The following is a 24419-nucleotide window of genomic DNA, read 5'->3' on the forward strand; positions in this document are numbered from 1 at the left end:
GTAGACAATTTATGTAGACTTTGTGGCTGTGAATCTGACTTTGTGGCTGTATTGTCTAGTGGAAACCGAGATCCTGGGAGAAAGGCCGACTCGTGACGTCATGATTATCTGTCAAGTGAAGGTCACGAGGGCATCGAAAGTTGAGGTGAGACTGAAGTAAAGAAGAGGTTGTTATTTCATTTGTTTTTTGATGAAGGTATATCATTGGCGCCGCCATGTAAGTGTCATATAATAACGTAGCTAGCTAGCTATAAGTATTGAACAAAAATGTATGGTTGGTTATATACAACTAACTGTCTTCCTGTTATTTTTTTGTTGTTGAGAGCTTGAGTCCATGTCCAGAGCTTGATAGCTAGCTCCGCTAACCCACATTTGATTTGTTTTGGCAGTGAAGATAGCGAACGTTAGCTAGCTAGGTTAGTTAGCCTCTGTGGCCTGGTTGGCTTTAGCTATCCAACATCATACTAGAGAACGAATGTCAATTTAAAAAGAGTTATCTAACAGAATCCTTGTAATATCCTGCTTAATGTACTTCATGAGAATAGTAGATAACTAAATTTGGCATAATTTCTATTACAACGAAGACATTGGTTTTGTATAACACTATACTCATTATAATATAGTTAATAACGTTATCTCTTTAGCAACAAAAACACATGTCTAAAGATCATACAGTAAGCTTATTTAGGCCCTGGGTAATGCATTGTACAAAATACAGTACAGTATCGGCCAAGTGCTCCCTACTAAGGCCTATATCAGAGGAGTTTTATCTTCAATAGGGTGTACTAACTAAAATGAATCACAAGGTGTAACTAATTTACAGCTACAATAAACTATTAGTTAACAGAACAACATATAGCCTAGACCAGGGGTTCTCAATTTTTGGGGGGCCAGGGATCCCATTTTGTGATAGCAAATTCATCAGGGACCCCCTCATAATCATAACACAACTGGAGTGCGATAAAAATAGTCTACAAGGAGTTTTACTATGACATCTGCAGTGCATGGCTGGATGAACCAAGTCTCGGCCTGGAGAGGAAATTTTGCAGTTTTCAAGCAAACTTTCTACAATTCTACATATTTTTCCATGGGGCAGAGATTTTGGGTTGTTGCCGCTTTACCGCTAATATGCTGCAACACATTTAGCCATGAGGCAGAGAGAAAACTTTAAAGTTTTAAACCTGCATTGATGTGAAAATAAATACATGTTTTGAGTTAAGAAATGTATAAGTGGTGGAGTACTGTGCCTAACAATATCCCTGTGAGCCTCCCAGGCCCATGTTGCCCAGGGTTAAGAACATAATATTACATTGTATTACACACTTTAAACTTATTTCACAGATCCTTTGGCCAAAAGTTGTTTCATCTGTTAGTAATATTCATTATTCATGTATTTTCATTTTGAGGTCTGGCTGCGGACCCCCTGCAGGCCCCACTTTGAAAACTCTTGGCTTAGCCTAATATCAGGATTTTAAAGCTACAGTCTGGGAATATGTTTAGTTGTTTAATTCTCAAAGAATATAGGCTAACATAGCTACATTTGAGCTATAGTGTCCACCTCAATGTACATCTTTTGGAACCCTAAAACTGCATTGTTGGTTAAGGGCTTGTAAGTAAGCATTTCACTGTAAGGTCTACACCTGTTGTATTCGGCGCATGTGACAAATAAAATGTTATTTGATTTAATACAGGGCAGTTTCCCAGCCCTGTGGAGGTAGAGAAGGGGCTGCACTAACCCACAGAATACAGCCACTGTGATGCAAACACCGGGAACAATTCCGCTATATTTGATTGATCAAACAGGATGAAAACAACAAGTAACGGCTGTCACGGCTGTCAAAAGGAGCAGACCAAAGTGCAGCGTGGTTGTAGTTCCACATTTTATTAAATCCGTGAAACTTTGCAATACACAAATAACTGAAAATGACAAAACAACAAACCGTGACGCAGAGAGAAACAAACACTACTCAAAATATAATCACCCACAAAACCCAGGAAGAAAAACCCCTACTTAAATATGATCTCCAATTAGAGACAACGAGGACCAGCTGCCTCCAATTGGAGATCATCCCAAACAAGCCAACATAGAAATACAAAAACTAGAACCTAAGAACATAGAAATAGAAAACATAGAAAAACACAAAACACCCCCTGTCACGCCCTGACCTACTCTACCATAGAAAATAACATCTTCCTATGCTCAGGACGTGACCGTACCCCCCCCCCCAAGTTGCAGACTCCGAATGCAACTTAAACAAACAAAAACAAAAAGGAGGGTAGGGTGGGCAACTCCTGTTTATGGCGGCTCAAATGCAGTCCACATAACCTTAACCTCCAGCAGAGGAGGCGGCTCTGGTTGAGCGTAATCTCCGCTCCACCCGCTGATCCTTCTGCTTTATTACCACCGGACCGTGGATCGTCGTCGAAAGAACCGGGCTGCAGGCCGCCGCTGGAGGTTCTAGGTTGCAGGTCGCCGCTGGAGGCTTTGGGCTGCAGGCCACCGCTGGAGGCTCTGGGCTGCAGGCCGTCTCAGGAGGTTCCGGGGCTGGGGGAGCGTCGCTGGAGGAGCGTCGCTGGAGGAGCGTCGCTGGAGGCTCCGGACTGGGGAGCATCGCTGGAGGCTCCGGACTGGGGAGCGTCGCCGGAGGCTCTGGACTGGGGAGCGTCGCCGGAGGCTCCGGACTAGGGGCCGTTGCTGCAAGCTTCATGCCATGGATCATCAATACAGGTTCCGCTCCATGGATCATCACTGGAGGCTTCGTGCCATGGATCATCTCTACAGGCTCCCGGCCATTGATCATTCCTACAGGCTTCTTGCCATGGATTATCCCTACAGGCTCCGGACCATGGATAATCCCTACAGGCTTCTTAACATGGATTATCCCTACAGGCTCCGGGCCATGGATCATCACTGGAGGCTTTGTGCCATGGATCATCTCTACAGGCTTCGGACCATAGATTATCACTGGAGGCTTTTCTCGTGGAGCTGGAACAGGTCTCACCGGACTGGAGAGACGCACTGAGGACCAGGTGCTCAGAGCAAGCACCGGCCGTACTGGGCTATGGAGGCGCACTGGAGGGAGAGTGCGAGGAGCAGGCACAGGACGTACTGGGCTATGGAGGCGCACTGGAGGGGGAGTGCGAGAAGCAGGCACAGGACGTACTGGGCTATGGAGGCGCACTGGTGGTCTGGAGCTTATGGCTGGCACAACCCGTCCTGGCTGGATAACCTCCGTAGCCCGACAAGCGCGAGGCGTTGTGACAGGTCGCACAGGTTTGTGTTGGCGAACTGGGGTTACCGTGCGTAGAGCTGGCGCAGGATAACCTGGACCGAGAAGACGCACCGGAGACCAGGAACGCTGAGCAGGCATACTCCTTCCTGGCTCAAATACCAACTCTAGCACGGCAGCTGTGAGGAGCTTGCACCGAGCGCACCGGGCTGCTTGCTGCCTCCAATTGGAGATCATCCCAAACAAGCCAACATAGAAATACAAAAACTAGAACCTAAGAACATAGAAATAGAAAAACACAAAACACCCCCTGTCACGCCCTGACCTAAGCTACCATAGAAAATAACATCTTACTATGGTCAGGACGTGACAATGGGACATAGTTTACCGCCACATATGGTAGTCATGAGAGTCAAAATGATCCTAAAGACCTTCATGTTATTTCCCGCCTTCCTCTCTCCTTCCCCGGGCTGTTTAAGAGCCCTGATAACTGAGAGGCAGAAAAACAACATCACCAAAAGGAATCAGGAACGAGACCAAGATCCCATAGTATGGTACATGAGGATTGAAGATTCCAAAGACCACATAATTAACCACAACTACAAACTAAACCACTACACTACACCCTGTATCTAAGGGGTCTGAACTTTAAGAAAACCACAAAAACACAGCACTGGAACAGGGGACAACCAATCCAGAGAAAATCCCACATGAAGGCTGCCACTTTTCCAAGAGGGATGTTAACCCCCATTACGGTTGTATACGTTACCTATGCAGTGGAGGATCTCAGTCTTGCTCAACTTGAGGATGAAGATTTCTGCAGCCAACCCAGAGTCAGTAAAAATCAGCCACATCACCCAGCCGTTAACAGGAAGGCCAACTACAAAGTAGGAGACTTGGCAAACAGTATACAGTGCATTCGGAAAGTATTCAGACCCTTTGACTTTTTCCTCATTTTGTTACGTTACAGCCTTATTCTAAAATGGATTACATTTGTGTTTTTCCCTCATCAATCTAAACACAATTCCCCATAATGACAAAGTAAAAATAGGTTTGTAGAAATGTTTGCAAATTCTTTAAAAAAAATGTAAACATATTAAAAATATCACATTTACATAAGTATTCAGACCCTTTACTCAGTACTTTGTTGAAACACCTTTGGCAGCGAGTACAGCCTCAAGTCCTATTGGGTATGAAGCTACAAGCTTGGCACACCTGTATTTGGGGAGTTTCTCCTATTATTTTCTGCAGATCCTCTCAAGCTGTGTCAGGTTGAATGGGGAGCATCGCTGAAAAGCTATTTTCAGGTCTCTCCAGAGATGTTTGATTGGGTTCATGTCCGGGCTCAGAGACATTCAGAGACTTGTCCCGAAGCCACACCAGCGTTGTCTTGGCTGTGTGCTTAGGGTCGTTGTCCTGTTGGAAGGTGAACCTAAGCCCCAGTCTGAGGTCCTGAGTGCTCTGGAGCAGGTTTTCATCAAGGATCTCTCTGTACTTTGCTCCGTTCATCTTTCCCTCGATCCTGACTAGTCTCCCAGTCCCTGCCGCTGAAGAACATCCCCCCCAGCATGATGCTGCCAGCACCATGCTTCACCGTAGGGATGGTGCCAGGTTTCTTCCAGACGTGACTTGGCATTCAGGCCAAAGAGTTCAATCTTGGTTTCATCAGACCAGAGAATCTTGTTTCGAATGGTCTGAGAGTCTTTAGGTACCTTTTGGCAAACTCCAAGTGTGCTGTCATGTGCCTTTTACTGAGGAGTGGCTTCCGTCTGGCCACTCTACCATAAAGGCCTGATTGGGGGAGTGCTGCAGAGATGGTTGTCCTTCTGGAAGATTTTCTCATCTCCGCAGAGGATCTCTGGAGCTCTGTCAGAGTGACCATCAGGTTCTTGGTCACCTCCCTGACCAAGGCCCTTCTACCCCGATTGCTCAGTTTGGCCGGGCGGCCAGCTCTAGGAAGAGTCTTGGTGGTGCCACTGTGTTCTTGAAGACCTTCATTGCTGCAGACATTTGTTGGTACCCTGCCCCAGATTTGTGCCTTGACACAATCCTGTCTCGGAGCTCTACGGACAATTCCTTCGACCTCACGGCTTGGTTTTTGCTCTGATATGCACTGTCAACTGTGGGACCTTATATAGACAGGTGTGTGCCTTTGCAAATCATGTCCAATCAATTGAATTGACCACAGGTGGACTCCAATCAAGTTGTAGTAACATCTCAAGGATGATTATTGGAAACAGGATGCGCCTGAGCTCAATTTCGAGTCTCATAGCAAAGGATCTGAATACTTATATAAATAAGATATTTCTGTTTTTGATTTTTTATAAATTTGCCTACATAAAAAAAAATGTTTTTGCTTTGTCATTATGGTGTATTGTGTGTAGATTGATGAGGGAAACAGTTTAATCAATTTTAGAATAAGGCTGTAACGTAACAAATGTTTAAAAAGTCAAGGTGTCTGAATACCCTCCGAATGCACTGTAATAGTAATTGAAGAGTAGTCCGGTTATGTTGCTGTAGGAGAGGTTAGAGACTGCAGGGTGTTAATTATCAGTGGTGTTCATCTCCTCTTTGGTTGTAGCCTGGCTCGTCTGAAAAATACACCTGGGAGTATCTGTGGGCATGAAATCAAAATAGTGGTCAGGAATTTCCAGTCTCTGAAATGTGATTTAAATCACATTATACTGTAGGTGTAAAACTCATTACAGCCGGCACACCACCCACGTTGCTTCCTACTGTGTCCCTAACTGAGTTCTCAAGGATTGCCATCAGACATTTTCATTGGATATTGACGACATGAAGCCAAGTACATTCTTAAAATATACGGATGTACTCATTGTGTACCTTCTTTTTAAATAAAATATCTGTCAAAAGTACATTAATCTTAATCTCTGAGTTGGAGTGCATTTCACAAGTCAAACAAATGCAAATGTTTTAAGACAAAATACGGTGAGGAGCCATGATACAAAATACTCTATTTTGCTCGAATGAATCATTTATTATTTGAAAATATTTGAAACTCAATCAAACCTGGGCTGATGGAATGCTCTTCTCTTTAGTAGTGATACATTGTTGTTTTTTTTCTTTCTTTTTTTTGGTTTACAATCTGTTGCATCTGACACAGTCCAAATACCTGTGTTAATTTGTGTGTTTATCTTCATGCAGCCACTGGCTCACATGTCACCACATTACACAATACTATAGGCTAATAAGTCATGGAAATACAGTATGTTAGCGTTACAGGACCAATATCCATAATTTAAGTCCGTTTCTCTAATATGATCAATCTATTAGAGTTATAAAGATTCTGCACAACAAGTGCTACTCAGATCTTGACTCTCCATTCTTGCTCTACTTTTGTTTGTCCCCATCCAGGTCTGAAGATGGGTGCTCTTTCTCAAGTCATATTTTCTCAGCAGTCAAATATAGAGCTCTTGACTATTCTTCTGAGGTGAGTTGACTACTTAGGCCTTTCCCCTCTATCTGAAGCCTGTGTGTTAGCCAATGATTTATCCGAGTTGGGCATCTCCGGCGCGGCCCACGCTTGGATTGCGTCCTACCTGACAGGTCGCTCCTACCAGGTGGCGTGGCGAGAATCTGTCTCCGCACCACGTGCTCTCACCACTGGTGTCCCCCAGGGCTCTGTTCTAGGCCCTCTCCTATTCTCGCTATACACCAAGTCACTTGGCTCTGTCATATCCTCACATGGTCTCTCCTATCATTGCTATGCAGACGACACACAATTAATCTTCTCCTTTCCCCCTTCTGATAACCAGGTGGCGAATCGCATCTCTGCATGTCTGGCAGACATATCAGTGTGGATGACGGATCACCACCTCAAGCTGAACCTCGGCAAGACGGAGCTGCTCTTCCTCCCGGGGAAGGACTGCCCGTTCCATGATCTCGCCATCACGGTTGACAACTCCCTTGTGTCCTCCTCCCAGAGTGCTAAGAACCTTGGCGTGACCCTGGACAACACCCTGTCGTTCTCCACTAACATCAAGGCGGTGACCCGATCCTGTAGGTTCATGCTCTACAACATTCGCAGAGTACGACCCTGCCTCACACAGGAAGCGGCGCAGGTCCTAATCCAGGCACTTGTCATCTCCCGTCTGGATTACTGCAACTCGCTGTTGGCTGGGCTCCCTGCCTGTGCCATTAAACCCCTACAACTCATCCAGAACGCCGCAGCCCGTCTGGTGTTCAACCTTCCCAAGTTCTCTCACGTCACCCCGCTCCTCCGCTCTCTCCACTGGCTTCCAGTTGAAGCTCGCATCCGCTACAAGACCATGGTGCTTGCCTACGGAGCTGTGAGGGGAACGGCACCTCCGTACCTTCAGGCTCTGATCAGGCCCTACACCCAAACAAGGGCACTGCGTTCATCCACCTCTGGCCTGCTCGCCTCCCTACCTCTGAGGAAGCACAGTTCCCACTCAGCCCAGTCAAAACTGTTCGCTGCTCTGGCACCCCAATGGTGGAACAAGCTCCCTCACGACGCCAGGACAGCGGAGTCAATCACCACCTTCCGGAGACACCTGAAACCCTACCTCTTTAAGGAATACCTAGGATAGGATAAAGTAATCCTTCTAACCCCCCCCCCTTAAAATATTTAGATGCACTATTGTAAAGTGGTTGTTCCACTGGATATCATAAGGTGAATGCACCAATTTGTAAGTCGCTCTGGATAAGAGCGTCTGCTAAATGACTTAAATGTAAATGTACATTTCTAGTAAACATAAATTAGTGTTGTATATTGTTACCAATGTTTTTTTTTATTGCTTCCATTGCAACAGGCAAACTCAATCGAGTACAGCTAAAGTATTTGAAATGATTTATTCAAGGTATTATTTTCGGCTTTGCCTCATACATATAACTGCAGCCATGCTGAAAAAAGTACTTTACTATGCTGTCTCGTATAAAATTGCTTTATTTGAACCTTGGTCTGATGTTAGATTGCATCGTTGTCTCAATCTATAGGCTTCTACTAGTCTCAAATTGACCATGAACTGGCTGGCCCTTCCGATGCCCTACCATCTGGGTAGCAGTGACCTCTACCCCCACACTGGTAACCCCCCTGAGGTCACCTACAGGAAACCATGGAGCAGAGGTATGTTGAGTTACTCTTTTTAATTACTTATCTACCCGACTACACAGCAGTTGGCCCTATTCCAAGGTTTTTCAATGTAAATGCTTCAATTATGTATGGGCCAACACAGATTTGTATGATTATGATTATCTATAGGAAGGAGTCTAAACATTTACATTATTGCATCAGCAGTGGTTAGATAAGGACTCATAGACACGTTTTTCCTATTCCTTGTTTTGACAGGGAATGTGATTTCCAACTGCAAACTGTTTGTCAGTGGATCTGTACTAGATGACTTGAGCATTAAAGGACAACCAACATCCTCTCTTGAGAAGTAAACACTTCATTTGAAAACATGTATATAGGCTACTGTACACCATTTTTATGTTTAAAGACAATCCAAATGCTTAAAGTTCACTTTACACCTGAGAAGTTACTGAAGGATTGTATGCGCTACATTTGTTCCCTGTAGCTCAGTTGGTAGAGCATGGTGTTTGCAACGCCAGGGTTGTGGGTTCGATTCCCACGGGGGGCCAGCACAGAAAAAAAAATGTATGAAATGTATGCATTCACTACTGTAAGTCGCTCTGGATAAGAGCGTCTGCTAAATGACTAAAATGTAAATGTAAATTTGACAGGGTTTTCTCATCATGATGTAATTTTTCAGGCTGAGTGTTAGTCTGACCCAGGTGAGAGTGGATCTTCTGGAGGTGATATCGAGCTCCAACCCTAACTCGCAGCTTGATTTAGATAGAGATGAAGCAGCGTGGCTCCTGAGAGAGGCTAGGAAGGACAAGGGACACTTTGTCTGTAATGAATCCTTTAGCAAGAGCACAGGAGAGAAAATGAGGCCAAGTCATCAGCATGATGGTCAGTTCATAATGTAATGCTTCAATGTAAATATTCCTACACTGTGTATCAGACAATGTTATTTTCCTGTTATTGGATGAATAACGATGAAGAGGAAAATCCCTTGAATTATTTTGAATTACATATCCAGAGATATCCTTTCCTAGGTATGTGCTATAAGCAGTGTCTATGTCAGTGGAGGTAAGTTAAAAGAAACAAGTCGCAAAATAACTATGTGAACATGTACTGATATAACCAAACCTGTATTGTCCTCTCAGATCTTGTCATGCCAGAGGAGGTTCTGTTTGCTGATCACTTGCCACAGTTCAGGAAACATCTGCCCTCCATGAAAGCCAAGTTATCCAGACTGAGGAACCTGCCTGTGTCAGATCCTCTTCTCAGCTCCACTGGAGGCACCCTGTCAGAGGAAGCTATATTCAGGTAGGCAACAGTATTGGGGTCATTTCAGTGAACTCAGTAAGGGAATTGGAATTAAATTAATGAATCATCCTCATAGAAAACCATGGACAATTTTCAATTCATTAAGGATATTTTCATTCATGGTGGTAATATACAGTTGTCTTTGTTGTGTAGTATTACTTAATGATCTGTTTTTGTTTTGTAAACTATTTAATGTCAATTGGGCTTTCAGGCACTGTGCGGCCTATGAGGTACCCCTTGATGCAGAGACGGAAAGCTCCGAAACCTGTTCAAACACTGACGAGGACTTTAGCAAAGAGTTGTTGTTGAATGAAGAGGTCATTTATTTGTATTATTATTATTTCAATGTTTTATTAACAACAAATGTAACAAAATATAGTCATACTTTGTATCACAGTATACAAAACAAAGACAATCTTTATACACAGGGTATACACATTTAAAGCTACAATATGTAACTTTTCTGGCGACCCAACTAAATTCACACAGAAATATGAGTTATAGGTCTAAAGAAGCGGTAGATCTGTTGTGTGTGCTATTTTTATGCTTCCCGTTCTTAAGTTTCATTTTTGCGTCTTTTCCATAACCAAAAATATTGTAGTTTCAGCTGTTTGAAGCTGGTGTGCAAAGCTGAAAGTAAAATATGTTTCACAGTGGTTTAGATGGTATAATGATACTCTACACTATGACTGCTCGTTTTGTCACATAAACTGAAATTAAGCGAACTATTAGAATTTTAGCAACCAGGAAATGGTGGAGCGATTTCTGCGTAGTGCATCTTTAAACAAAAATACATAAGGCTTCACAGGCATTTAGGGTTCGCTTTGCGTTACCATTTTTTAAATTTATTCATGCAGCATTTTAAAGTAATTTTCTTGGCTTTTCTTTAGCACTTGCATTTATGTATAAAACATTTACCATACATAAAAGAGATTCATTATGTATACTTTGTTCTGATCCAAATCCTGATGATGAAATCAAAGTAATGCATCCTTACCGTCAAGCTGAACCCCAGCACCAGTTGATCTAATAAAGAAAGGCTCAAGGTTTGTCCCAAAAAAATCTTAGTACAAATACAATCATAGAGAATGAAGAGATGATCATACAGGACACTGAGGAGGAAGATTATATAACAAATCTGTTTAGCAAATAGTTACCAGATTGTATAAATGATTCAATGTTATTCCTTTCTTATAGTCTCTGATGTTACCTGTTGAAATGGACACCTGCACACCCAAGAGGGAAGATTGCCTCCCTTTTTCAAATATTCCTAAACTATTGAATGTTGTGCCCGAATTGATGGAGGAGCGAACTTCTTGCCTGGATATGCTCACTAAAGGTGGGGGGTAACTATATCTAGGAACAGCATTTACCGTGTAGAATGACTGTGATTGAGGCTAATTGCAAAGTCCTGTGTCATCTGTTTATTTAACCTTGAGCCAGTTAAGTCATTGAGAAGAAATATTCCTTACCAATAACAACCTGTTTTATATGTTCTTTCTTTCTTTCAGCAACTCCCTCAGATGCACTTGAGTCAGTGGACATATCCCAGTTTGAAGTGCCAAGGCTGCCAGTCAATGACTCTCACTGTGAGATTAATGAAATCCTGCTGGATCTCAAGTCATCAGGTACAAAACTATCGCTTTACTGTAGATCTTACTTTACTGTAGATCTCACTTTACTGTAGATCTTATTTTACTGTAGATCTCACTTTACTGTAGATCTTACTTTACTGTAGATCTCACTTTACTGTAGATCTTATTTTACTGTAGATCTCACTTTACTGTAGATCTTACTTTACTGTAGATCTCACTTTACTGTAGATCTCACTTTACTGTAGATCTCACTTTACTGTAGATCTTATTTTACTGTAGATCTCACTTTACTGTAGATCTTACTTTACTGTAGATCTCACTTTACTGTAGATCTTACTTTACTGTAGATCTCACTTTACTGTAGATCTCACTTTACTGTAGATCTTATTTTACTGTAGATCTCACTTTACTGTAGATCTTACTTTACTGTAGATCTCACTTTACTGTAGATCTCACTTTACTGTATATTCTCATTATGTGTCAAGAGTCAATAAATCAACAGAATGGCTACATACAATGTATTATCGACATATGGTATAACCAAATCAATGTGTGAATTATTAGAATTTCCACCCCCCTCCTATCAGATCACTTGGTGTTGCCTACTCAGATGGAGATGGACCTACCCCTCACCCCCTCTCCCAAGCCCAACCTGACCCAGCTCTGTCTGGCCTCCTCCCAACTCCCAGCTGAGCAGATCTCTCCACTCTACAGATAGTAAGTCACCTCTTGACCTATCACCAGTGTGAGGGTAAGACTAGAGAGATAATACCATGTATTTTTCATAGCTGGGGTACATTCCTTGGCGTGTTCTACCACTGCAGATGTGGCTGCTTATATCAGGATACAGGATATAGCAACCTGCAATGTTGTTCTGAGATTCCATTACTAAGTGTGCTGCACCATATACACAGTACATCATGTCTCTATATATGGCTCTGTAAGCGTGCCACTAAGTGATGCAGCGTGCCACTAAGTGATGCAGCGTGCCACTAAGGGATGCAGCGTGCCACTAAGTGATGCAGCGTGCCACTAAGTGATGCAGCGTGCCACTAAGTGATGCAGTGTGCCACTAAGTGATGCAGCGTGCCACTAAGTGATGCAGCGTGCCACTAAGTGATGCAGCGTGCCACTAAGTGATGCAGCGTGCCACTAAGTGATGCAGGGTCTCATGGGGCCGGTGATTGTCTTGTAGTTATTTTGTGTCTGAGAAAGATCAGGAGGAGATGGAACAGGCACTTTGGAGGGCAGAGAAGCACCTTGACTTGGTAGTGGGCTTTCTTTTGGCAGGTAAGAGCATAGTACTGTAGTTAGATGAGGTGTGTGACATAACAAGACGTATCACAAATTACAATATCCACTGTTACCAGTTCACCGTTACCTAAGTTCCCTCTGTCACACTTCCTTTGCCTGCATTCATGCTGCATTTTGCACATTGCGTTGTTAGCAGCATTGCATTACTAAAAATACATATTCTTCTCTTTGCTAAATGCTAACAGAGCCTCAGAAGTCAGAATCCGTTGTGCAGCTCCAGCCTTTGACCGAAGTCTTATTAGGGATTGGTCGGGACAACTCTGTGAGACTCGATGAAGGAATGGAACTATCACTCCTGGGAACAAACTCACCAGGACTGACAGGGATGTATGGGAATGGTTCCTCTGACTTCACTGAGAGTATGATGATCTCAGACCAACCCCACCTTATGGAGACATTGAGCAGTATGATAGAGGACTTCACACTACTATCACCCTGTCAGATGGACAGTAAGTTTGACTGATCTATAAAACTATTGTCCCACTGCAGTATTGCTAGCTACCTGTCTAGGTAACTTAGTAAATTCTTTCAAAGCGTGAAACTTATTGAGGATATTGTGTTATCTTGTTTTACAGATATATTGAGTGAATCTGTAGATCACTCTGGTAAGTTTAATATCAGGCCGATATATGAATCAGTTTATTACCATATAATATAATAAGCACTTTGCTGCCGCTATCTTCCGCAGTGCCTCAAAAAAACATTGAAAGTGTGTATAATATGGCTGCAGCAAAGTTCTGGATCTCGCTCCTCTATCTGTCCCTAGAGTTGTCAGGCCCACCAAGTGAGATCAAAGGCAGGTCTATCCTGAAGAATGCAACGCCCATGGTTGTGCTATATCATCAGGAGAGAGAGAGAGCTGGGAACACAGTCGTTTCAGCACCAGCTGTTTCCACTTCCCAGGAGAGAGAGAGAACCGGGAATGTGGCCCTCACAGCCCAAGCATCTACTTCTTCCCAAGAGAAAGAGAGATCTGGGACTGTGGTCTTTTCAACGCAGGCTGTTTCAACTTCTCGTGAGATAGAGAGAGCTGGGAGTATGGCCATCTCAGCAGCACAGGCTACCACCACTACTTACCTGGAGAAGTTAAACCATGCCGTTAGACCTCAGAAGAAGGAGGGTTTACCTGACCAGACAGCTAATGTATCCAAGCTCCCAACCCCCAGACCCAGTGTGAGAGACCGTCACATGAGTCTCCCAGTGGCTAAACCTCAGAAGGACTTAGACCCTCTGTCCACTTTCATGATGTTAAGGGCCCAACAGAGAACCTACGTCTCGGTGTCGCCTCAGAACTATACAAGCACCCCAGGTAGAGTATGAAGTAGATACGATATGATATTTTACTGTCCATGTTCATGGCAATTCACCATGACAAGCAGTATTCACAGCAACATGGGTTTGTGAGATTATTTTAGGCCCTCTAAGCATTTAACTTATTTAATAAGTAAGTGAGTGATTTTCAGTGGCACAGGTGGAACAGCAGACACCACAGCCACCTACGACAGAAATGAGGCCTGCCTATGCAGTCACAGGAAATGACATCAGAGCCCCTGAGGCAATCATTCAGCCTGTCCCTGAGGACAGACATAACAGCAAAGTCATACACATCCAAGCCACAGGTACAGTGCAGTACTGTGGTACACATTGAACTAAATAATAATACTATGTTCACCTATATTAATAGTTAAATACTGTTACTAAACATGTATATAGCTACAGTATATTGATAATCAAATGCAGACGATGCTGTGAAAACTGATTCCATCGTCCCCTAACCATGAGCAGGTTGGCATTCATTGTGATGACTCATGTACTGGAGGCAGCTCTGCAGGGTAGTCACTAGCTGGCACAGCCACAATGTCCTAAAATATATTTTTAAACCTAACCTTAACCACACTGTTAACCTTATCCCTAACACTAACCTTAAATTAAGACCATTTCATGAATTATTATGATATATAGTCAATTTGGACTTTGCAGCTGGCCAATTTAGAGGATATTACTCAGCTCTGCCTCCAGGACAAGATTCATCCCAATAAACATCAAGCTGCTAACCATGACACACGTCCAATTCTGAGCACAGTTACAGCTGCCTCCCCTCCCTCTGTGCTCCTGCAGAGAGTCAGTTCTGGGCGTACAGAGAGCTGCAGGCGTTTGCTCTGCCCTGCCTGTCCAGAGCCAGGGAGCTGGGGCTGACTAACACAGCCTGTGGAGACTTCAGCATCCTGTACCCGGACCACACACGCTTCCTACTGAAACAGCAGGAGAAGGAGCTCAGCATTCGACAAGGCCAGGGTGAGACACACACACATTTACCAAACACAACCAGTCAGGCACCCATCATGCTTGGACACTGGTGTATATATATATGTGTTGGCTTATTCTGGCGTGTTCTTCCTTGACTTTCCATTTGTTTAGTAGATTTCTGATCTGATAAACCGTGTTTAAACCACGATTGAAAGGATTAAAGTAATACAAATTAAGGTAATAATATACTGCACCCTAGTAATTGAATCTGAACGTCTCATTTTATGGCCTGACATATAGAAGAAGTTGTTTGATGTTGTGTTGCAGACCCAGAGGCTTTGTTTAACTATGTGGCACTGATACATGTCCTTGTGACAGTGAAGGACCTGCTCTTCAAGTGTGACCTCAGCACTGCAGTGGGTCAGTATACAGGAGTTGAAAATGTCAACTTCAGCACACTGCTATTCAACAATGCTTTTAATTGATCGCAAACCACGGTTTTGTCCTCTATATATCTGGAACTTCCCTCTTTTTGGTCCTGTAACAAGAGTACCTATCCAAGGCCACAGAGGCCTGCGCGGGGCAGAGTCTGGACAAGCTAGTGAGAAAGCTGGAGATTGTTCTGTATCTCAGTCAGAAAAAACAAGAGCCCAATCCTAAGATACTGGAACTGCAGGAACAGCTGACCACATGGGTGCAGAGCAAGACCAATGGGGTCCAAAACTCCAAAGTGAGTTTTCTTTCCTATCAAAATGCATATGGATATGAAAAGTAAACGTTGCAATTCATTCAACATGACAGCTAAAAGGCACAATAGGATCTACAGTATGTGAACTTCACCACAAACCAGACTACGTTGTGAAAGTCATCACAATTGATGACTGTAGTAATTCAGAGGTAAATACATTTTATATTGTAGGTTCTGGTGATAATAACAATGGACTTGGACTGTGCCAGAGCAATGCTTATTAAAGCCCTAAGCCAAGTCACAGGTAAGGAAACTTTCTCGCTTCTCTCAGACTTGATCTAATATTGTCAGGTTTGTATTACTCAGTGATGCCAATTCAAGCAGACATGGCCTGTTGCGGTGCATTTATCTTACACTTGCTCACGGTTTTTATTTAATAGTCTTATGCAAGATTACTTTAGTAATCAGCCCTACCCTATCTGAGTGTGTGTGTCTGTCCCAGGTGAGGCTGTAGCTGCAGTGTGTCCTGAGGAGAGTCGAAGTAAGCTGGAGGGTTCGAAAGTGCTAGATAGGTGAGTATCTGCCAAAACTTTATTTACACATACTTCTTTTGTTTATTGGAACTCCTATTGAGAAATTATACTGTCATGCCTTCTCCCTTCTCCCAGCCTGCAGCATAGTTGCTGTGTGGTGGTGTGTAGTCAGCACATGGAAGCCGACTTCCCCTGGGACTGTTTCTCCCTGGTGGTGGAGTACAGCAACACGGAACACTCGCCCTGGGCTGCTGTCTGCACAGAGAGGAACATCACACACATCACCTTCCAGACCAGGATACCTAATTCCTCTGGTTTGTATTGAACTCGGCAGGAAGATGATTCTTTTAAATGGTGTTAATTGCTTCTTGGCCATTTCTCATGAAATTCTGAAATGATCGATCAATTGTGATAATCAAATGTATTTATAGAGCCCTTTTTACAACAGAAGTGCTTATACAGAAACCGAGCTTTAAACCCAAGAGAGTAAGCAATGCAGATGTACAGGTACTATAATAATCAATTCTCCTTTCACCAATTTCCATGTGTGTGTGCTTGTGTGTCTGTGTTTGTATTAATCCACCAGTGAGTGACCCTGAGTCTTGGTCCCTGGAGCAGAGTGTCCCCTTCGTGTTGTTTGTGACCGAGGGTCTGCTCAGCTGTCCTCTGTTGCTTCAGATACTGGAGTCAACGTGGGTCTTCTTTCGACTGAATTATTTCAAGTCACTTCTGAAATCTGTTGACTTTATTGTCCTTATTATTTGGAGTAGGTTTGAGGATGTGTCTCTTTGTTGCAGGTGTAATATGACTGTATTGGAGAGGAGCCACTCTCAGTCCTTACAGATGCTTGGAGGGACTCATCACTATGCTGTGATTACAGTCGACGAAAGCACTGCAGTCATCATTCAAGTAGGTCCTCCTCACCAGTCCCAGTGAAGAGAGGGCCTTTCTCTGTCTTTCTTTAGAAGGATCTTATCCATTGTTTAGTTCCCAATAAATGTTCTTCAGAAGAATGTCTCTCCACCAAAATGTACTGTATGCCCACTCCCCTCCCTATCCTATTATTACATTGTTGAATACCACATTTCCCCAGTTGTTAACACTTTTCTATTCTGTTTCTGTCTCATATCTAGAAGAACTGTAGGTTAAGACATTATTCTCAAACTGTGCATATGTGTTCTTTGCTCTGGTCTCCCCCATCACCAGGAGCAGGAGGAGCTGTGTCAGGAGCGGGCCTGTGAGAGTCTAGTGATTCGACTGACTGCTCTGTCTCTGCAGTACAGCTGCTGCTGGCTCATCCTTCACTGCCAGCAGGACTCTGGGTTAGTACTCACCACCAACGCGCACACATTTCCCACAGATTACATTTTTGAATTGTCTTTGTGGTCGTCTCTGTGGGTGTAGGTTGACCAGCGAGGGCTTCAACAACCTGGTGTTGGTCTACTCCTCTCTGGTGCTGTTTGGCCTTAAGACTGAGGACCTGGATGTCAAGGTAAAATACATTTCAGCTCTCATCAAAATCAACCATGCATGCCTGATACAACATTTCTATGAATGCTTTTAAAAAAACTTTTTGCTGACTTATTTCTCTCAATACCAGGTGCTGATTGTATCAGAAGTGGTGGACATTGCCAAATGGATCTGCCAGATAGCCTTCCATACACTGCTGTCCAGTGACAGAGATCCTCTCAGCTACCTGGACAGAGAATGGCTTTCTGTGATTTCCTCAGAGGTGACTAGTAACTACTGTAGTCTTACCAAACTGCCTTTTTATCTCTCAGTAGCATGTGGTATTTTCATCCTTTCCACTGCTATTATCATCATTTGGTTCAGGTTATTAATCAACCTACCGGGGTGTTTCCAAACACTACAGGAACAAGATCATCCACATGTGTTGAATCTGTTTTTACTGATACTGTAGAACTTTGTTCTAAAGCTGTATCCGTACCCATTGGATGCAGTGATCACAAAATAGTGTCTATATCAGGGAAGTCGAAGTTCCGAAAGCTGGGCCTAAAATAGTGTATAAGAGATCATACAAAAGATTTAGCTGTGTCTCTTATGTGGATGATGTTAACAAATAGTTAACTATCTAGAGCATCCAAACACTGCACTTGATGAGTTTATGAAATTGCTTCTTTCAATTATTGATAAACATGCACCTGTTAAGAAACTGACTGTTAGAACTGTGAGTGCTCCATGGATTGATGAGGATATGGGAAAAACGGTATGGTTGAAAGAGATGGGGCAAAAGGAGTGGCTAATACGTCTGGCTGCACATCTGACTTACTGCAAATTGAGAAATTGTGTGACTAAACTCAACAAAAGAAGAAGAAACTGTATTATGAAGCCAAGATGAATTGTATAAAAAACTTGAAATTAAATTATGGGCAGAAAGACAAATTCAACTCCATCTTTCATCGAATCAGATGGCTTATTCATCACAAAACCATTTGATGTTGCCAATTATTTTAATGATTACTTCATTGGCAAAGTGGGCAAACTTAGGCAGGAAATGCCAACAACGAACAGTAAGCCATCATACTCATGCATAAAAATACAAATAATGAAAGAAAAGCATTGCAAGTTAGAATTTTGGTGGATTCTTTTTTATCATCAATCAATGATGACAAACCTCCTGGCATTGACAACTTTGATGGAAAGCTACTGAGGATGGTAGCTGACTCTATAGCCACTCCTATCTGTCATATCTTTAATCTGAGCCTAGAGGAAAGTCTTTGTCCTCAGGCCTGGAGGGAAGCCAAAGTCATTCCGCTACCCAAGAGTGGTAAAGCGGCCTTTACTAGTTCTAACAGTAGACCTATCAGCTTGCTGCCAGCTCTTAGCAAACTGTTGGAAAAATTTGTGTTTGACCAAATACAATGCTATTTCTCTGTAAACAAATTATCAGACTGTCAGCATGCTTATAGAGAAGGGCACTCAACATGTACTGCACTGACACAAATGTCTGATGATTGGTTGAAAGAAATTGATAATAAGAAGATTGTGGGAGCTGTATTGTTAGATTTCATTACAGCCTTTGATATTATTGACCATTAACTGTTGTTGAGAAAACGTATGTGCTATGGCTTTTCAACCTCAGCTCTGTATCCACGATATGGCAATCTATCTAATAGAACTCAGAGGGTTTTCTTTAATGGAAGCTTCTATAATGTCAAACATGTAAAGTGTGGTGTGTCGCAGGGCAGCTCTCTAGGCCCTCTACTTGTTTATATTTTTACCAATGACCTGCCACTGGCATTAAACAAAGCATGTGTGTCCATCTCTGCTGATGATTCAACCATATACACATCAGCAACCACAGCTAATGAAGACACTGAAACCCTTAACAGAGTTGCAGTCTGTTTTGGAATGGGTGGCCAGTAATAAACTGGTCCTGAACATCTCTAAAAATAAGAGCATTGTATTTGGTACAAATCATTCCCTAAGTTCTAGTCCTCAGCTGAATCTGATAATGAAGGGTGCGACCCAGAAAAAGTTGAGGAGACTAAATTACTTTGTGTTACCTTAGATTGTAAACTGTCATGGTCAAAACATATAGATTCAATGGTTGTGAAGATGGGGAGAGGTCTGTCCGTAATAAAGAGAAACTCTGCTTTTATAACACCGCACTTCAAAAAGCAAGTCTTGCAGGCTCTAGTTTTGTCTTATCTTGAATGTTGGCCTGTCGTGTGATTGAGTGCTGCAAGGAAGACCTAGTTAAGCTGCAGCTGGCCCAGAACAGAGCGGCACGTCTTGCTCTTCATTTTAATCAGAGGGCTAGTATAAATACTATTCATGCCAGTCTCTCTTGGCTAAGAGTTGAGTAGAGACTGACTGCATCACTTCTTCTTTTTTATGAGAGACATTAAATTCCAAATTGTTTGCATAGTCAACTTAAACTCATCTCTGACACACACTTACTCCACCAGACATGCCACCAGGGGTCTTTTCACAGTCCCCAAATCCAGAACAAATGCAAGAAAGCATACAGTATTATATAGAGCCATTATTGCATAGAACTCCCTTCCATCTCATATTGCTCAAATGAACAGCAAACCTGTTTTAAAAAAACAGATAAAGCAACACCACACAACACCTCTCCACTATTTGACCTAGATAGTTTGTGTGTATGTATTGATATGTAGGCTACGTGTGCCATTTTAAAATTGATGTAGTTCTGTCCTTGAGCTGTTCTTGTCTATTAATGTTCTGTATTATGTCATGTTTTGTGTGGACCCCAGGAAGAGTAGATGTTGCTTTCGCAACAGCTAATGGGGGATCTTAATGAAATACCAAATGAATGTAGTTAATTTCAGAGTGCTGAATAATAGTGCCGATGTCATCATTTAGTTAATTAATGACGGAAGCATACAGTTTAAACAGAGAGAATTAGTTGTCCCAGTGGACGGTCTGTGTGTGCGTGCGTGTGTGTGTGCGAATGTGTTTGTATGTGTATTTGCTCTTGTGTATTTGGATGTACAGTACCAGTCAAACGTTTGGACACACCTACTCATTCAAGGGTTTTTCTTTATTTTTACTATTTTCTACATTGTAGAATAATAGTGAAGACATCAACACTATGAAATAACACATATGGAATCATGTAGTAACCAAAACAGTGTTAAACAAATCAAAATATATTTTATATTTGAAATTCTTCAAATAGCCACCCTTTGCCTTGATGACAGCTTTGCATACTCCTGGCATTCTCTCAACCAGCTCCATGAGGTAGTCACCTGGAATGCATTTAAATTAACAGGTGTGCCTTTGTGGAATTTCTTTCCTTCTTAATGCATTTGAGCCAATCAGTTGTGTTGTGACAAGGTAGAAAATAGTAAAAATAAAGAAAAACCCTTGAATGAGTAGGTGTGTCCACTTTTGACTGGTACTGTGTGTGTGTGTGTGTGTGTGTGTGTGTGTGTGTGTGTGTGTGTGTGTGTGTGTGTGTGTGTGTGTGTGCGTGCATGTTTGTTTATTTGGTCTCACCGGCTGCTCTTCCCTTATGTCTTCCCCCCAGGAGGAGAGGTGCCTCTTAGGTTTCCCCTGTGTGAACCCTTTGGTGGCCCAGCTGATGTTGAGTAGGGGCCCCTCTCTCCACTGGCTCCTGGGGGCCTCCCTCTCCCAGCTGCAGGAGCTGCTCCCTGAGGTCCCTCACAAAGTCGTCAAGGTGACCTGGCCAGCCATGTCCTCTCACGAGTTTCCTAGTCTTGTCATACACCTTGCCTTCATTGGGAAGAAAATATGGGGTTGTATCTTACTTTTTTGTATATTACAATGTAGATGTATGCCTTTTCCATATGCTATGGAACATCTGCATCCTCATCATTACGAACTTTGTCTTCAGTTATGTTTTATCAGCCAAACTTTGTGATGGTGCTATATTGATAATACAAAGTTTAAATAATTACCTTCCTTCTTATTTCAGCTCTTCAGTGACACCACGTCTCTGTACAAGCTGACTGCGGCTGCCTCCTCCACAGAGTCTCACACTGACTTCACTCATCAGAAAGACCACAATAGCCCCACTGAGCCTTGGGCCACAAGCAGAGACAATCAATACACACACACCGACCCTCATACAAGCCGTGACCTACACGCTGACTGCAACCGTCACACACACCGCGACCCAGAACCATTCAACTCCAACTGCTTCCTCGCTAGCTCCCCCAGTGCTGAGAGTGTAGTGGGGAGCTTCTATGAAGAAAGCTCTGTCATGACCAAGGAAGACGGTGCAGACTTCCAGGTGGACTTGAGTCCCTCCTTTGGCTCCCAGCAGGCCCCTTTTCAGCACACCTGGAGCCACAACCCATGGGAGGTTGAGGAGAGCGATGAGCTGAAGTTTGTAGGCTGGAATAGAGGAAGAGGAGGAGAGGAGTGGACGGGCAGCGCACCCCTACACCAGGAGTCCTGTGGCTCCCCCAGAAACTACGCCCCAGAAAATAAATTTCCGACGGGCCTCTCATCCTCATTCAGCTACAGCACCAACACACAGAGACCAGCGTACTCCGACAACCAGATGTACTCGTTCTCTACAGTAGGGTACACTGACCGGCTGCACTACCCTGATGTCAGCCACTACCCCAGCCTGGCCTCGTCTAGAGGAGCTCTGTCATGGGGGGGCAGAAGCAGTGGCAGCCCCTACAGCACTGCCCAGGGGAGGGAAGACATGAGTGTGTCACCTGACTACGGGACCAGTTACAGAACGGGGATGGAGAGGAAGAGGAGAGCAGAAGGCCCAGAGATGGCTGGCACAGGTAAAGACTGAGAGTAACATGTTTAGAGTGCTGAGAAATCAAGTTTGCATTTAAATAGGTTTTTAGAAAACTCCTTTAGTGGTTTGGAAAAGTTCCAATATAGCCTGAAGTGTGAAAAGAACATAATTATTTATGTAAATGTGAGCAATTACGAGATTATTTTGTCCTGTTTTCATGTATTTTACTCTTCTTATTTCCCCCCAGTTTTAACGCCATTGAAGAGGGGAAAGCTCAGTTATGAGAAGGTGCCAGGCCGAAGTGATGGACAGACAAGACTAAGGTTTTTCTAAAACGTCTCATATTTATAAAGGGCAAAATAGTAAGATTGACCTGAAAAATGAACAGAAAACTCTTAAAACTTACAAGGATAGAATCCTGTCAGTCCCTTGCCCTGTCTACAACTGGTGATATTCAGTATGTAAGAAATACAGGTACAGTGCCTTCCAGAAAGTATTCATACCCCTTGACTTATTCCACATTTTGTTGTGTTACAGCCTGAATTCAAAATGGATTACTTTTATTTTGTTTGTCACCCATCTACACACAATACCCCATAATAACAAAATCTTAGTAGAAATCTTGGGAAATGTATTGAAAATGAAATACAGAAATATCTTATTTACATAAGTATTCACACCCCTGAGTCAGTACTTTGTAGAAGCATCTTTGGCAGCGATTACAGCTGAGTCTTTCTGGGTAAGTCTCTAAGGGCTTTCCACACCTGGATTGTGCAACATTTGCCTTTTTTTCCCCCAAAATTCTTCCAGATCTTTCAAATTGGTTGTTGATCATTGCTAGACAACCATTTTCAGGTCTTGCCATAGATTTAAATCAGAAGTGTAACTTGGCCACTCAAGAACATTCACTTTCTTCTTGGTAAGCAACTCCAGTTTATATTTGACCTTATGTTTTAGGTTATTGTGCTGCTGAAAGGTGAATTCATCTCTCAGTGTCTGGTGGAAAGCAGACTGAACCAGGTTTTCCTCTAGGATTTTGCCTGTACTTTGCTCCATTCAGTTTCTTTTTTATTCTGAAAAACTCCCCAGTCCTTAACGATTACAAGCATACCCATAACATGATGCAGCCACCACTATGCTTGAAAATATTGAGAGTGCTACTCAGTAATGTGTTGTATTGGATTTGCCCCAAACATAATACTTTGTATTTAGGACAAAAAGTGAAATGCTTTGCCACATTTTTTTGCAGTATTACTTTAATCACTTGTTGCCAACAGGTTGCATATTTTTGAATATTTGTATTCTGTACAGGCTTCCTTCTTTTCACTCTGTCAATTAGGTTAGTATTGTATAGTAACTACAATGTTGTTGAGCCATCCTCAGTTTTCTCCTATCATAGCCATTAAACTGTAACTGTTTTTGGCCTCATGGTGAAATCCCTGAGCGGTTTCCTTCCTCTCCGGCAGTTGTGTTAGGAAAGACGCCTGTATATGTGTAGTGACTAGGTGGAGTGACTAGGGATATTCAATGTCTTGCTTTATTTTATTTGTTTTACCCATCTAACAATAGGTGCCCTGGTCTTTGTGAATCTGTGATTGAAATTCACTACTCGACTGAAGAACCTTAAAGATAAATTGTATGTGTTGGGTACAGAGATGAGGTAGTCATTCAAAAATCATGTTAAACGCTATTATTGCACACAGAGTGAGTCCATACAACTTATTTAGGCTTGCCACAACAAAGGGGTTGAACACTTCTTGACTCAAGACATTTCAGCTTTTCATTTTAAATGTTTAATTCTACTTTGACATTATGGTGTATTGTGTGTAGGCCAGTGACACAAAATCTCAATTTAATCCATTTAAAATTCCGGCTGTAACATAACAACATTTCTAAAAAGTCAAGGGGTATGACTACTTTCTGAAGGCTCTGTAATATACCATAGGTTCTTGAGTGTTTTATAGGACACTATTAAATGTTCAACTGTTGTTAGGAAAATAATCATACATTTTTGTGTAAGTTGTTTTTTTAATAAAAATGTTGTGAATCTTTTTATAAGAAGGATGCGTGTAGACAGTTTTGTGTAATTTTGACTTTTACAAATTCATATAAAAATATGACGTTAAAGATACTTTTTAAATAAAAGCAATCTGAAATGTTGTCCTCTATCTTTCTTTGCTTTTGCCAGAACATGTTAAGCATTGTATCAGGACCATGAACAA

General features: G+C 42.6%; 1 protein-coding gene across 3 annotated transcripts; it reads left to right on the forward strand.

The window, feature by feature from the left end:
• shoc1 (shortage in chiasmata 1) lies at positions 1 to 24357 on the forward strand. Of its 3 annotated transcripts, none has more exons than XM_045703006.2 (29): positions 1 to 145; positions 6606 to 6681; positions 8208 to 8337; positions 8560 to 8650; positions 8984 to 9186; positions 9444 to 9606; positions 9818 to 9923; positions 10804 to 10945; positions 11118 to 11234; positions 11789 to 11918; positions 12397 to 12491; positions 12701 to 12964; positions 13091 to 13120; positions 13282 to 13824; positions 13979 to 14134; positions 14634 to 14810; positions 15090 to 15182; positions 15311 to 15492; positions 15682 to 15754; positions 15953 to 16022; positions 16119 to 16297; positions 16570 to 16675; positions 16781 to 16892; positions 17190 to 17305; positions 17388 to 17475; positions 17584 to 17715; positions 21004 to 21153; positions 21412 to 22240; positions 22445 to 24357. In XM_045703006.2, exons 3-29 carry the CDS (start codon positions 8232 to 8234, stop codon positions 22528 to 22530), a joined length of 4539 nt encoding a protein of 1512 aa, XP_045558962.2. In that variant the 5' UTR covers positions 1 to 145; positions 6606 to 6681; positions 8208 to 8231; the 3' UTR covers positions 22531 to 24357. The 3 variants fall into 3 exon arrangements, with proteins under 3 accessions (XP_045558962.2, XP_045558961.2, XP_045558965.2); XM_045703005.2 differs by having other exon boundaries at positions 124 to 217; XM_045703009.2 differs by lacking the exons at positions 8560 to 8650; positions 8984 to 9186 and having other exon boundaries at positions 124 to 217.
• The last annotated feature ends 62 nt before the right edge of the window (positions 24358 to 24419 follow it).

This window comes from Salmo salar, chromosome 20 (assembly GCF_965601325.2).
Source record: "Salmo salar chromosome 20, fSalSal1, whole genome shotgun sequence".
In the NCBI taxonomy this organism is placed as follows: domain Eukaryota; kingdom Metazoa; phylum Chordata; class Actinopteri; order Salmoniformes; family Salmonidae; genus Salmo; species Salmo salar.